At 39.6% G+C, this 16,005-nt stretch overlaps 1 protein-coding gene across 2 annotated transcripts in view; it reads right to left on the bottom strand.

The window, feature by feature from the left end:
* Gpc6 (glypican 6) overlaps positions 1-16,005 on the bottom strand; it is a 1,089,239-nt gene that overhangs the window by 340,952 nt on the left and 732,282 nt on the right. For both annotated transcript variants that reach the window (XM_055609996.1, XM_055609997.1), the window contains exon 4: positions 4,011-4,176. In XM_055609996.1, coding sequence (XP_055465971.1) covers positions 4,011-4,176 — 166 coding nt within the window. The remainder of the gene's footprint in view (positions 1-4,010; positions 4,177-16,005) is intronic.

The following is a 16,005-nucleotide window of genomic DNA, read 5'->3' as shown; positions in this document are numbered from 1 at the left end:
GTATCAAAAATAAAAGCAACCAAGTATTTTGAGAACCACAGACAGACCATGTCAGACCTACTGAAACTGTGACAGATACTTGTAAACATAAGAATTATATATGCTATTGCCATTCAACATCAGTTTTATTAGATGATGCTAATTTGATACTGTGATATTTACTATTTATTTCTATATTTACCCAGGAAAGGCTTCCCTGAGCCTAGCTAAAACTTTTTACTGAGTAGGCATCTAGTATGCTAATTTTCTATTATCCTGATACTGTATCATAATAAGCCACATTAAATTCTCTATAGGTAAAAGTATATATATATATATATATATATATATATATATATATATATATATATAACACATTCAATACAGTGTTTTGAATTAATACACTAAAGTAATATTGACTGGATTAATCTAACCATTAGGCTGTACAATTGGATCAAAAGCACCTGACACTCTTCTATAAATTCTTGAGATAGGAAGCATTGGACATGATTTTAGCAATTAAAAAGCTTAGAGCGAAATAGATCCCAGCCTCTTGTAGTAATCTTTCTCCTCTCATACCAACAGCTTTTTATTTTTTAAGAGACACATTTTTTTTCTTCCCATAGTCAATAAACTCTCTAATGGTACCAGATGTTTGGAGGAGACTGTCTCACCAAACCATAGTTTTAAAGTATATGCAAGATTTATTATGGCCACTTAAATGTAACTTTATGTCTGATTTCTGTGCTTATGCTCTAGGTGTGATTTGTACCATGGCCTTTTGTCAAACAGGATAGTTCTTAGCTGTAGATTCCTGGTATCATCACTAAATATACAACATAACCACAGGATGTTACTAAAATGAGTTCTGCACACAAACCGATCCCTTGTGAAAGTTTTAAATTAATTTAAACAGACTTTTTTTTTTTAAGAAAATCATTTTGCACCTAGGCACCATTGAGAAATGTGGACGGGACAAATGGTGTGTGCCTACAAAGAAACAGCTGGGCTAAATGCCCCAGCTGAGCCTCTGTGCCTCCAATTAGAACTTTCTCCCGGCCATTGTTGAGTGTAAGATCGGGCTGGAAACGACTCTCATGCTCCTCATGGATAGAGTGTAGGTCAGGGTGATCATAGATCACCCGTTTGTTCTGTCTGATCAACAAGGATAATGTGGGCTGTGTTTTATTCTGTAAGATTCCACAGGCTGCTAGAGGGCAGGTTAAGACACTTGCTAAACTGCTTAACTGATGCTTTTTAAGCAGATTCACCTTGGTCTAGTAGCAACTTTAAAAATTAAAGTTTTGTTTTAATAAATTTTGAGCTCTTCCTTTTCCTTATGATCTTGGTAAGAATTTTAAGTGTTGCCTCTGTAGAAGGCTCCTAGTTAAACTTGGTGGAGTTGGACTAAGAAAAGAATCTTGAATAGACTTCTGATTGTTTTTCTAAGATTGAAGGAAAACAACAGCACCACAACCATAGGACTTCAGAAGTGGGTGGAATACCTTTCGGGTTTTCACTTGATCACTCAAAATACCTCATGTTAGACATGAATTGTCTTTCTTCTGACACAATCCAGACACCAACTGAATTCTAAATACTTATCCTTTTCAATTAAGTGTTGACATTGCAAAGATCATGAGAACCATCACTGAGATGGCTGTTTTTCCGACAGCTGACAGAGTGCCACAGTCAATAGTTTAGATGAATACATAATAATTAAAGAAAAATATCCTGAAAGGTCTAACCAGTTCACATAGCCAGTGTAAATTGCAGATACAAACCAGCCATAAGAGAAGTGCAGGGTTTGAGGAGTAGGAGTAGGTACCAGGCAGGAGAGGAAGGCTTCAGGTGCACAGCCGTGTAAGATAGACTTTTTTTTTTTTTTTGTGATTTTTGTTACAGCTTTTATGGACACTGTAACACTGTAATTTTGGGTATATCTGTATGGAAAATGGAATTAGCACTTTTGGCAAATACACCTAACAAATGTGTCACTAATATTGCAAATACAGATAAGTATATATTTTGCTCTGCAGGTCTATGTTGGTGAGGAATTCTCAATACCATAGCAAAACAGGAGGGAAAAAAAACCCAGAAGAATTACCTTGTGGAGCACTAAGACTGATAAGAGGAGAGGAAAAGGAAGCATTTGTAATTAATCCACTTGGACTAACCATAATTCTACTTATCAGTAAAATATAACCAACACATGGGGAACTCATATTTTAGTTTTTAAAAAATTCAACTGATTTTGTTTTAGACATTAAATTTTACATCAGCCTGTTACCTAACAACACAGTATATTGAAACTACAACGATTTGCTTCATGTTAGGATATCCAGTGAGCTCTAAGGGGGAAAAACCATTAAGGACTAACTATTATGGGCTTTCACAATCTCTCAGTGGGTAAAGGCATTTGTCACCAAGCCTGAGTTCAATTCCTGGAACTCATACGGTGCAAGGAGTGAGACCCAATACAGTCATGTTTTCCTCTGACCTCCACATGAGTGCTTTGGCATAAATATATATACAAGCAATGCATAAATGTAAAAAGACATTAAGAGTAACTACTGTTCTTACAATTTAAAAAGGCTTTACCTTCTTAATCATGCCATATTCTATACAAGAAAATCCATACACCAACTGTCATTAGTTGCTCAGCTTGACTAAAGGCAAGATTAGTACTTGGCAATTTCAACCCAAAAGTATAAATGATCTATATAATTTCAAGGGACTCTAGAAGGTTTATCTTAACTTAAAAATATGAAACTCTTTTTTAGATTTCTTTTGGGTGAGAATTACATTTTTTTAAATACGTGATTGGGGTACTCTTTCTTTGCTACAATTAATCCAAATCTTAGATTGCAGAGAACATATTTATTCTTACACAACTCCAAAATGTTAGCAAAGAATCATGTCACTGTGTTTTCATATAAAGTAACTTAGTCCCAATGATGTATCCCCCAGTGAAAACAATTTAGCAAACATATTTGAAGTTACCTATTCTGAAATGTTCCTGAGAATTTCTTAGGTGACTTCCTGCTTAATGTACTTTCTGCTTTAAATTTCAGAAATATTTTCTCTGGTCTTCTTAAACAAAGTAATAATGCAGGCAAGGAGTTTCATTGGCACAGCTGTGTGTCTGTAAAATTACAGTCCACTGGTGCAGTTATAAGTATTCCTAAATTCTAACACAGCTTAGTCCCTTTTCATGCCCTCCCCCCAAATCTTCTGAGCTTCCAGAAGACCCTCCTGGTGCATTCTGCTTGGAGGTGTGCATAAATGATGAAGGCTCTCTGAGGCTGACAAATTCAGCTGCTATTTTCAACTCTGAGCTTGTCACTCTGTAATTGCAGTAAATGCAACTAAAAGTACTTTTACTTGAAGGCCATTTGACAGAAGGGAAGAAAACACATTTACTCTTTCAAGGCTTGTATATTTTCCTGGAAGAAGCCTGCCCCTGAAATTTGTCCTCTTATCCTTAGAGAGCTATTTGGGAAATATCTTCAGGAAGAGCTACGATGAAGAACCTTTCCTGCATGCCCTCATCTTCCCTGCTACCTTCTGAAACCCTCCTGTGCGGGGAGCCATTTTTGTCTCTAGGATGGGATGGGAAATTGATGCATGTTAGTGAAAACACTGAGCTCTCTTCATTCTGGCAGTTGCAGGAATTGTTTTGCAAAATCTTTGCCCCTGTTAATGTAGTTCACTTAGGTGGTCCTCCCCGCCCCCTGATAAAATTTTCTGGTAACTTGTTCTTTTTCAAGAAACTCAAACTCAGTAAAATAAACCAACTGAATACTTCTGGCTTGCATATCTCTAGGAAGAAGTTACTTGAAAAATACAAGGAAGTCCTGTTTTGGAGGATTTGACAAAGGGGAAAACTGCAAAATAATGTTTTTAAGTTGCTGAAAAGCTATTTCAGTTTCTCTATGAGCCATCATAACTTCTGAAGCTGCGGAAACATCAGTATCACAATCACTCTTCGGTCTCAGGTCTTTGTGGCTGGCCTGTTGAGTGCCCCTTACCTATGAAGAGATTCCACTCAGTGTCCAGATCCGCCTGGTTGGCCAGGCAGCCCTTCATGACGTTGAGGCAGTAGTTGTTGCAAGGTCTCACACTGGGCAGGCCTCGGCAGTATGGGCAGTACAGCATCTTCATGAGAGCTCTGATGCAGCCAGGCGTGGGGCTTACCTGCAAGTAGGCAAGACAGAGGGACAGATCAGGACCGAAAAGATGAACAGGAGGGGAAGGAAGCCACGTTTTCTTAAAGGACATAATAGGCAAAGCTGCTCTGATGAACTTTAAGCAGCCAAGCAGAGGGCTGAAGAAACTGCGAGAAGCTGATCCCTTTTTAATTTTTGATAGGGGAGCCAGTCATTTCCTACTAAATACCTTTGCTCAGCAAAGTAATACTTTCCTGAAATGTGCCTGTCCGCATACTGATCCTGTATTTCATCCGTGAACAGACACTGTTCCATTGCAGTAGACGTGAGGTGAGATGATACACATGGAGGCAACTGGAAAGCAAAGAGCCCCATGACGATGCAGCTGCTATTAGAGTTTAATGTGGCACCTCTAGGGAAGGTCCCAACCAGTCACTTGAGCCTCTTCTCGCAGAGGCTGCCAGATATCCTTCCTGTGCACACACTGCTCTAGAGGCCCAGCCTTGCCTGAGATCCCTGTGACCTGGGCAGCATAGAGGCAACGGCCGGGTCAGGCCCTGTCTTCAGGCAGCTGAGGAACAGTTCACTGAAAATGCATCCAGCTTGGAGCACAGGCAAGAATTCTTTCAGGAATTCAGTCTCCACTAACCCACTGACTACGAAGAACTTTTTGCCCAGATCAGGGATGCAGTGCCCCAAATCAGTCCTCAAGCAGGAAATCTGGGGGCCCAAAGACTGGAAGTACTGGAAGACGGGAGAAAGGCAGAAAAAGCTTTCCTCTTGGAAAGACACAACCACTGCAGTCACAGCAGCCTTTAGGGCTGGTCTGCCAAAGAACAGGTTTCCGAATAGCCCTGTTTGGATGAGCAGGGCTTGGGAGCCCCGCCCCGACTCTCGAGCTGTTTATTACTGACAGCTTAAGTGACAGAAGGATTCATTGCCTCTGTTGTGTATCCACCAGTGACTTCACTATGTTCCAGTGGATAAGCTCAATCAAGTGGTTGGACAGGTGGCCATGATCACACTAAATAGGTCACAAAAATAGAAATTAGATATCATAAATCTGGACAAGGGGCTGGGGAGGGTGAAGGGAGTAGCTATAGGTGTGGGAGTGGGTGGGAGTGGATGTGCAGATAGAGTTGATGTAATCAGAATATCTTATACATACATATATATATATATATATATATGTAAAATGCACATATGCATAATTGTCAACAAAATTATTCAGTAAAAATAAAAATGTAAGATATCATTAACCACAGAAGGAAATTGTAATTTGACTTCAAGAGGGAAAACAGGTTAATACAGTGTAAGCTAATGACAGAAAGCTGTTTTTCATGGCTTGATGTAAAATTATTGTGCTACTTATTTGGTTGGCATTGATATGATATTGATGTTTCAGTTAAGTACCTGGCTACATGCTGTTATACTTGCATTTCAGATATAAGAAAAAGCCCAGTGTGTCATTTGGACTGCCTTCAAAGTATGGTCTCACAGACATGGCTCTAGGGATGTCTCCCCCTGAAAACACTGCAGTAATTAGCATGATATCCCTGGAACATCAGGACAATTCTTATCTCCTTACTTTCATTTACCACTGCTGTTCCTTGCCAGTCTGTTTTTTTTGTTTTTTTTGTTTGTTTTGTTTTAAACCTAGAAACCAAACTTAGGGATTTTTAATACAAAGTTTTAGTTTTTATAACCACCTTATAAAAATTTGTGTAAGAGCAAAGAACTTATGGCTTATACTTGTATATTTCTTTTCTGATTGTTGTAGAAAAATATCTAACTAAAACAACTATCTTAGTTAGGGTTTCTATTGCTGCAATGAAACACCATGACCAATAAGCTTGGGGAGGAAAGGATTTATTTCACTTATCAAAAGCAGTGAGGGCAGCAACTCACAAAGGGCAGGAATCTAGAGGCAGGCGCTGGTGCACACACAGGCCATGGAGAAGTGCTGCTTACCGGCTCGCTCCTTGTGATTTGCGCAGCCTGCTGTCTGTAAGAACCCAGGACCACCAGCCTAGGGATGGCTCCACCCACACTGGACTGGGCCCTCTCCCATCAATCACTAAAGAAGAAAATGCCAGATCTTATAGAGGTATTTTCTCACTCGAGGCTCTTTCCTTTGAGACATCTCTAGCTTGTGACAAGTTGACATAAAACCAGCCAGCATAGCCTTTCCCTTGGCTCCCTTCCTCTTAGCAAATGATCTATACCTTAGCCACCAGTGTCCCCATGAAAGGACTCCAGGTACTCTGTCATCAACCTCACAGCCTTGGGAAGTTATTCAGAATACCCAAGTGTGTCTTTGACAGTTGGGTTTGTAACTGTCGAGTCAACAAATGACTATTAAGTGATATACGACACTCTCAGCGTCTTCAGAAGCTGATAACTGAGGGGAAGGGGTTCTCTCCAACCAGGGCTCACTTGTGGCCTTTTCGGAATATAATGTGACCTCTACCTCAATACAGAGCTCCAGGGCCGTGCCTCCACCTTGAAGTCTACAGAGACTAAACAGGCTTTGGCAGTGATGCTTGTGCATATTTTCTAAGAAACGCCAAAAGCCAAATGCACATTTAGTTTGGTTGTCTTGTTATACAAATTATGGTTTAAACAACGAATCTATTTTAAAATAGAATAATGCTTAAATAACAAAAACAGTAATGCTTATTACTGTTAGTATGTGGTATACTGGAGATTAGTTCATTAGTAGAGCTGGCTATAGCCTGCTTTGTCAATTTAGCCCAGGTTAGCTGGAAGCTATTGATTATAGGTTTGACATGATTAAGTGCTTTCATCTTTCATCCATCTATTGGCTGAGTATGTGGAATGAAATGTTGTAGCTCTTAATGTTCCTCACAAAGCTGCACATTTGCTCTCTCCTGGCGTACATTCTGGACCTTTGCCAGCTGTTAAGTTTCATCGTGGCCCCTTTGATGGACCCTCTTCTGAGGCACTGTAACTGTTGCTTTCATTGCCCTTTCATCAGCCTTGACGCAATTACAGAAGAAGTCAGTGCCCCAAATCCCTAAAAGCGGTTCAGGTGACCTCTGAAAAAAGGACAAATGGGACATCCAGCTCATCCCTCTTGCCACTTTGGACATTGTTTTAGGGCCTCAGAACTGAATCAGCTGGACTGAAGCCTTCTTTGCAACAACTAACTCTCTGACTCAACGGCTCAGATCAGCTAACAAGGACTGGACTCCTTGACTACTAAGGTACTCTAAAATCAAAAAGGAGAACGTCTAACTATTGCTAAGGATGGGATTTGCACTCTTCTCTGTGCACAATGCTGCATCCACACGAGCAAATCTTAACTGGAATGAAATGGGGTCTAGATATAGGGACCAAGAAAAAAAAAGTTATTCAGCCACAACTCTCTTCCTGTGTCTCTGCTTCTATGTCCTTCACACTCTGGCTCCTGCCTGGATCACTCCTTGTCTCCTTATACTCATACTTACGTTTTAACACTGTCTTTAAATGATTTACTTAACCGAACTTCAGCCTATATCAAAACAAAATGTTCCACATAAGCTTTCCCAATAGGTTTTACTCTGTGACAGTTCCATTTGTTCCCGATACATCTACAAAAAGATGCTATGGAGAAACGCTGGCTCGCAGAGAGCTTCCTCCCCTTCAACCCCAACCAGATACAGTCCTTTTCATTAGTCCACTGTTTGCTCCTGGCCCCTTCTTTGGAGGCTTTATCTCCCTGCGACTTCGGCTACTCACTTTGGAGCACACTGTCATGGCACTGGGACCAGTCGTTGTCACACTGAATCAACTCTATAGTCACTTTCTATAGTCAATTCTGTGCTAACGTGGACTGTAAAACCGATCCTCATTTTCATGCGTGGCCTGGCAGCCTCTCGCAGTCCTTTGCTTGAGGATTTTGTTACCAAGCCTTGCTTTGCACAGTTTTGCTTCTTCCCCTGATCCGGATACCTTTCTCCCGAGACTCATCCTGTTGTCGCTCAGGCTGACTGTCCCACTCTGTCCCCCCCCTTCCCCTTCAACTACACTCCCAGAAAATCTTTAGTCCTGCTCTACAACCAAATCATCCTCTTACAGCATCTCTAATGATTGTTTTCCAAGTCTCTTCAGGAGCCTGGACAGCGATCAGTTGCTCTATCCCAGCGGATAGAGTTAAGACCAGAGTACCTGTTCTTCAGTGACCCGGCACTGTCCTCTCCAACAAAGACCCTCCTCGGCAGAAAACAGCTTTAATGCACGTGCCCTGTAACTTCATACATTCTCAGAGTTAGAAGTGATAGTTTTCTGCTGAAAGACTATACTCCCCAGCTTCCCTCGCAGACTCCGGGAGTCCTGTTCACCCTGATAAGAGGCAGAATCTCATCTTCTGTAGACATCTTGGCCATCCACACAGGTGCCCCCTCCTGTGTGTAAATAGGGTCCACCTCAGAGCAGACCAGGCCGCTCATTTTTTTTTTTTTGCCTTCCACCTCTCTGCAGCTGCTCTTAAATAATCTAATGTGTATGTGTTAGATTGTCCTATGACCATTTCCATAATCTCTCCATTCCTTCATTGATCTTTATATGTCACAGCAATATTCTTTTGACTGTTACTTTTTCCTCGTGATACAGGCTGACTTGGAAAGACACGTCCTCACAATCAATTGTAGGAGTCAGTGTATTAACAACTCCAAGTGGAAGAAGTAAAACACCAGGGGTAAAAGAGAATAGCGTGGGGGCTGATTGATCCTTCAAGGGAAGATTCGACAGCGGAGAGAAAACGGGGCAATGCCACATCTGGTGACTGCTGACCATGTGCTGTTACAGCATCATCTCCGGGCTGAGAATCCAAATTAAACAGAATTTCTTTAAAACGTTTCTCTATTGACAAGTATCACAGAGAGAGTGAGCAAGGCAGAGCGAGCCAGAGTGAGAGAAAGAAGGGGAAACAATTCTGTGCTGCTATTCTGTGCTAACGTGGACTGTAAAACCGATCCTCATTTTCATCCGTGGCCTGGCAGCCTCTCGCAGCCCTTTGCTTGAGGATTTTGTTACCAAGCCTTGCTTTGCACAGTTTTGCTTCTTCCCCTGATCCGGATACCTTTCTCCCGAGACTCATCCTGTTGTCGCTCAGGCTGACTAAGCTTTGTCGTCCTGTGATCTTCAGCTTTCTGTTTTCTTTTTTCACTCAGGGTCACAGAACAAAACCTGCTAAGTATCTGGGATTTGTGTTCCCTCGGTCAGCCTCGGTCACCTCGTTCAGCACCATTATCTGCAGCACGTGGCACAACAGGCACATACTATTTTGTCCCATCTCGGGCTATCATATTTTTTTCTTATTAAGTGCTTTTTGAAGCAACCTCTCTATTACCTTTCCCTCTTTCTTGACCACATTGATATTCCAAGAAAATAAAAAGAACGAATGAGGCAAAGAAAGGACAGGATGGATTTGTAGGTTTTAACACTTAGTTACTGCTTTTTAACTTTACTGTCAAAGGCTATTGATTGCATTAATTCTAAAGCTTTCCTTTATGATTTTTTTTTTTTATAATTGTGTTAGAACCAATACGGTTTGCTGAGTCTGACATTTCAGAAGAGTGTCCAACTCGGAGCAGCAACCAACAGAGAAAATTGAATAGCCTTAATAATCTAAAAGAACAATGTTGTTCAAGTTAAATGTGGGTCTCTTAGCACTTTAGGAAATGACATCCTTCTTGGTCAAGGAAAGGCCAGTTAAAAAAGAAAATGGAGCACGAGAACTCAGAGCTCAAACTTTCATGTTCAAACATTACAGGTTTTGAGCGTATGCAAGAGCATGTGTGAATTAAAAATAATTTCAAAAACTGCAGACTTTCATAAGCCTCTGGAAAGAAAGTCATTTTCAATGCCAGACGAATGAGAGTCTGTTTCTATTTTTAATAGGTACTCTTTCGAAGTTTTTTTTTCTTTTGTAATGAACATAGACTGACAAGAAGTTGATGCAATGGCAAAGTCAGAGATAACCTTCATGGGGTGGGGGGTCGGTGGGGCTGCCGTCTTATACAGGAGAGGGAATAACAGGCTGAGGAGCCCAACATGCTGCATTTCTGTTCCTCGGTCCACGGGTCTGTTCATTGTTCATGTCTTCTTGCTTTCATTTGTGAGTGAGAGTTGGCGTGTGTGTGGCATTCTGGAGCTTCGTGCTGTGCATGGATTTGTGTACTTAATACCACAGTCAACATATTGGACCATTCTCTCTCCACAGAAGAACTATTCTGGGCTGTCTGTACCTTATCTCTCCCTCTGTCACATGATCATCACTAACCTGTCTTTGTCTGTAATCTTCTCGTTTGCCTAATATTATGTAAAAAAGAATCACACAGCACATAAAATTTTGATCTTGTCTTTCCTTTCCTATCCCACTGAGCGTAATGTTCTTTAGGCCAAATCCAAGTTATCACAAGCATTTCTAGTTCCCTCCAAATAAATAAATAAATAGAGAGATATATAAATAAATATTTTCTTTTTAAAAACATTTATTTATTATTAGCTTGTATGTGTTTGTGCCCACAGTGTATGCCTGTCAATGTGAGGACAATCTTGTGAGTCAGTTGTCTCCTATCCCCTTTATGTGCTTTAGCAATATTTATAGTTCTTTAATCAAGAAGTTTAACTATTAGAAACAACAACGAAACACATTTTCTCTTCTGTTATCTGGATTCTTGATGTTTCGGCATAAACTCCTTCATCCTAATTGGGCCCTATTGGAACTTCTGATGCAGCATGTGTGATTGTGTGATGATTGAAGCAAACTGCTTTTTTTATTTAACCTCATAACATAGCTGATAAACCAAGATTCTTGTCACAGGGCTGAAAAGTGAACAAAGTTAAATGGAAGTACTGGAGCTATGTTTCAGTCTCATGATTTTATTATATGTTTGGTTTATTGGAATATTAGAAGGAATAAAAATATTATAACAATGGATAGGACCAAAGCCTATCTAGCTGGTCATGTCTGTAAAAATGTTACAACAATATTTATTAGGTTTCGTGAATGATATTTGAAGTATATAGAATATCCTCCATGCTGTAGTAGAAATTTCAGCTCTCTAATAATAGAAGATTTCTATACCTAGACCAATATTTATGCATTGAGGCTTACGCCAATAATTTCTGGTAACAGGTGGTGTAAGTAAGACTCAAAAAAGGGAGAAAACACGTGAAAGTTATAAATAAGAATGTGGGCAGCGAGCATATACACAGAAGTTTCTAGCGTATGTAAAATAACACAACTACAATAAATAAACACATCTGTTTGCCCACTCTCAGGGACAAACGTGTGAATGAAAGTATAATATTTGACAAAAATGAGTCTGTTTTTGAGCAGGAGTTGATGCCAGTCCCATCCTTTCTGATGTGTAACTACATTAAATGATGAGATGAGTCTACTCTTGCTATGTATTAATTAATATGTATTTGGATACTAACATTTCCTCTCCAGCCGTTAAATATGATTGACTTACCTTCAGGCTAGTTTCCATGTTAACTAATTTTAATTATAATTCTTCAACATCCAATAGTCTGAGTATGCTTCATAGTAAATTCATGGGAATTTTAATTTGTATTTATGTTAGGGAAACACAGTGAAAGGGGGCTTATGAAGGGATCGGGCTCAGAACTGGGAAATGGGAATTGACGCGGAGGCTCCTCAAGAAGCCTTGCAGCAGATGCCTTCAGGCAACAATGGACTGGGAGAGGCATCACAGAAATGCAGGCTAGAAGTGTGACAAATTGGTCTCTTTGCTGAAGGAATTAGGAGGGAGGGAGAGAAAGAGGGAGAGAGAGGAGGGTAGAGAGAGAACTTTTCAGAAATCTGGAATCTAATAACAATTTTAAAACTTATAGCAACAAGGAGAGCGTCTAATGAAGAAAAGCATTGCCAGTTCCCAAGACTTCAGGAATTTATAAAAGGCTGAAATCACACAAAGTGTTTCCTCTGACTACAGTGGAATTGAAACTAGAGATCAATAAGAGAAAGTGAGCTGGAAAAGTGACAAGTGTGGAAAACAATACGTTCAAAAGCAACAGTGGGGAACAGAAAAAAATGGATTTGGAAATTAGAAATTACTTAGATGAATGGAAATAAAAATGCAACATGCCCAAACATATAGCCATAACTGTCTATGTGCCAAAAGAAGAAATATCTGAAATCAATCACCAGAGTTTATGTGTTAAAGAAATGGGAAAGAGAGGAGAAAACTGAGCACAAAGTTCTCAGGAGGGACACTAAAGAATGCTAACGATGTAACGAAAGGAGGTATCAGACAACAGACCTTGGTAGAGAGGAACAAAGCTGACAGGCCCTGAGCCCAGCAAGGAAACAAACACGCATGACAAGAAAAGAGTGACTAATATCAGAAATGAAAACAAGAATGTTACTATCCATGTGGTAGAAATGAAACAAAATAAAATAAACCCAAACAAGACGAAACAATTCAGACCTTTGGGTGTGGCTCAGCAGCAGAGCAGCTGACTAGGGCCTAGCACACTCCTTCGTATTTACAGCCTTTGTGTATGCACAGCTTCTAGCATAGGTCCTGGCTTCCATACTAGGTAATGAACAACGCTATACACAGTTGCATGCTGTGGTAGGTGGAAGAGAGAAACCTAAAATGTACATCTACACAGGGCTTCCAAATCAGCTTTAAAAATAGGATGTGAGTAAATGCAAAGGTGAGTATGGATATAAAAATCAAACTTGATTAGTGTCCCCAAATTCAATGAGATAATCCTCCTGAGAGACGGAAAATGGTCCAGACAGAAAAGGTGATGTGAAAATAGACGGAGGAGTTGCAGTAACATAGAGAAAAGCTGGAATTCCCAGAACTTAATCAACTCCAGACCATTAAAGATGCCAGCCATCAGAAGGACAGCTAGAGATTCGGTGTGGGTGTGAGAGCTCAGAAGTAAAAACATTATGGAAGGAATAAAAGAAGTGCAGGAACCTTGAAACCATGGAGTAAACACATGATTTGGCAATTTGATTCCAAGTTACACTGCAGAGAATGGTAACGAACCACCCAAAGAGGAGTCCACAAATACAGCAGCCCCAAAATGAAAACAAGCAAATATATATATCATCTGATTAATGGATAAAGACATCATATGCCCATAAAGTGAAATATGATTTAGCTACTAAAAAGAATTACATTAAAAAATATGCAGCATCATAGATAAAATTTGAAAATTGATTGACTGAAGACAGTCAAAAAAGATCATATATATCATGATCCCGTTCACATAAGACGTCAGCCGGATCTGACGCTGCAGTCCTGTATTTCAAGCTATTTGAGAAGCTACAGCAAGAAGAAGAAAGCAAGTTCAAGGCCTCCCTGGGTGTCAGAGCAAGTTCATGGTCAACTTCGACCCTGTTTCAAGCAGTAACGGCACAAAAATGTCGATGATGCAGCCTAATTGTAGGAAGCTTGCCTAGAATGAGCAAGAAGCAAGGTCTCCTTTGAGGAATCAAAGGAGAGAAAGGAAACAACAGGGACAAGCTGTGCAGAGTGACTACTCTATGCAGGTGGAAAATAGGCAGTGATTGTGAGGGCTGGGACAAAGGCGGTATAGTGGGGCTTGGGGCTAGAGAGTGATTGACAGTAAGTGTAAGTTGTCTTTCACCTGATGAAAATATTCCCATTTAGTTTACGGAAACAGTAATGTCAGTCAACACCGCAAACACTGAAATCAGTCATTTGCACATAAGCTAAATCAACATGTGAGATTTTCATGCTTACTTTATTCTGGATAATTTTCCTTGCTCATCTCCCTGCACACCCTTCCTTCACTGCTGTATCCAATTTTTGTCTCAAAAAGTCATCTCTCATTTCAAATTTCAAATGTTGTTTTGTAAGTGTATGAGGTTACATACAAGCTTGTGTGGACAGTGTGTGTGTGTGTGTGTGTGTGTGTGTGTGTGTGTCTCCTTCCTCATGCTTAGATTGCAGACACACTCAGCCAAGCTGAGCATTGCAGACACACTCAGCCAAGTTTCACACAAACTAGGGGGGAGAGGAGGATCTGAAGTTGGGTCTTTATGCTTTCTCGGCATTTTACTAACTGAGCCAACTATCCAGTCATAATGGTTGTTTAGTGGAGATAAATTTTTGTGCACCCAGGAAAGCGTAGGACCGTTCAATTCAGTTTGAATACTGATTAAAATGTGAATGCTCCTAAACTATCTTCCCTTCATCTTGTACAATTGAGAATGAACAAGAATAAGACAAGAAATGCAAATCAGAGCCTGAAGGAAACATGTGCCCTACAAGGATGATGAATGTTTATGGTACCACTGTGATAAAACCGAGCCTAATTCAAAGCAATTTAATTTACTTATTAACTAAAAACCTCCCCTGAAAAGCACACCACATAGGAAGCACTTGCAAGCCGTGAAATGGTGACTGAACTTTCTGGGTTTGAGAGAAAAGCAATGGACATAATTTGTATACCTAATAGCCAAAACTGTAGAATTTCGAAGACCAAACTTGCACAGCATAAATACTGTGGAACACTTTAAAACAAAATCAGGGCATAGGAAATTAGCTTCAAAAGTGCTCTGTCATTTGCTGGTCCCGTGTTGATGGTCTGAGGATTAGGTCACGGAGTCCTTGCTATTGAGATCTAGTTTCTTTATCTAATTCATTTCTTTAAAAATTTTCTGTAGAAGTTAGTAAATGTATGTTATTGTTCCCTTGATAGATTAGATTATTTCCAAATATCACTTAAATATATTATGCACACACACACACACACACACACACACACACACGTACATGCACACAAATAGATACTTTCATCCATTAGAAAGAAACACCCTTTTCTGCTAGCTAAGTAAGCACATGTTTCCAATGGCTGCTTAATGTGTTTCCCCATTAGAACACCACCTTATTTTAATTTTACCTTACTGTCTTGGTGATTTTACTTCTTATTTGGGCAGTCAGGTTGACATTCTGAACTTTACTAAGTTGTAAATTTTAAAAATGTGAGCATAGAATATAAAACAGGCTTTCTAAGTGTCTCTGGGGAACTGCTGTCTTCCTCACTTAGAAATTACAGTTTAAATATTACTTCATTTAGAAGAAACATTTTAGCAGTAACTTTCAATATGAGTAATTGAAGTGAAAATCCACTCTGGTAAGAGGTATGAATTTGCAGCCTCTGTGTAGTAATACAAACATTCATATCTGCTTTGGAATGCACACAGCCTGAATTTAAAATAAGGAGGTGCAGCATTTTCAAGAATGCAAAGCCAAATCAATCACCCAGGAACATGTGCAACTTCAAATGCGTAGTGTAAGTAGCTGGCATATGGCAAGAGGTGAATAATATTAAAACAAGTCTGCTACACGTAGGAACATAGGCAAACACCATATTGTAGTGTTTGGATAGTTTTTGATGCATGGCACTTAGACATGAAGTCTGTGTTCATACTATTTGTCCATCTGTTTAGCTTTTGTTATTGTGTCTCCTTTGTAATCTATCAGCTGGCTATGTCTCATCGATAGCATCTATCATCTATCTATCTATCTATCTATCTATCTATCTATCTATCTATCTATCTATCTATTATCTCTCATCTATTATCTATGCATCTATTATCATTATCTGTTCATCACCTATCTATCTGCTGGCTTTCTATCATCCATATCTATCATCTATGTATCGTTTTATCTATTTATCTACCTATCTATCTCTATGTATGTATATATGTATGTATGTATCTATTTCTGTGTATGTATGTATGTATGTATGTATGTATGTATGTATCTATCTATCTATCTATCTATCACCTATCTATCTATCTATCTATCTATCTATCTATCTATCTATCTATCTA

The sequence above is a fragment of the Psammomys obesus genome, unplaced genomic scaffold, assembly GCF_907164565.1.
Source record: "Psammomys obesus unplaced genomic scaffold, mPsaObe1.curated_primary_1811, whole genome shotgun sequence".
In the NCBI taxonomy this organism is placed as follows: Eukaryota; Metazoa; Chordata; class Mammalia; order Rodentia; family Muridae; genus Psammomys; species Psammomys obesus.
Note: the sequence above shows the minus strand (reverse complement) of the source record. Positions and strands in the feature narration are given on the sequence as shown.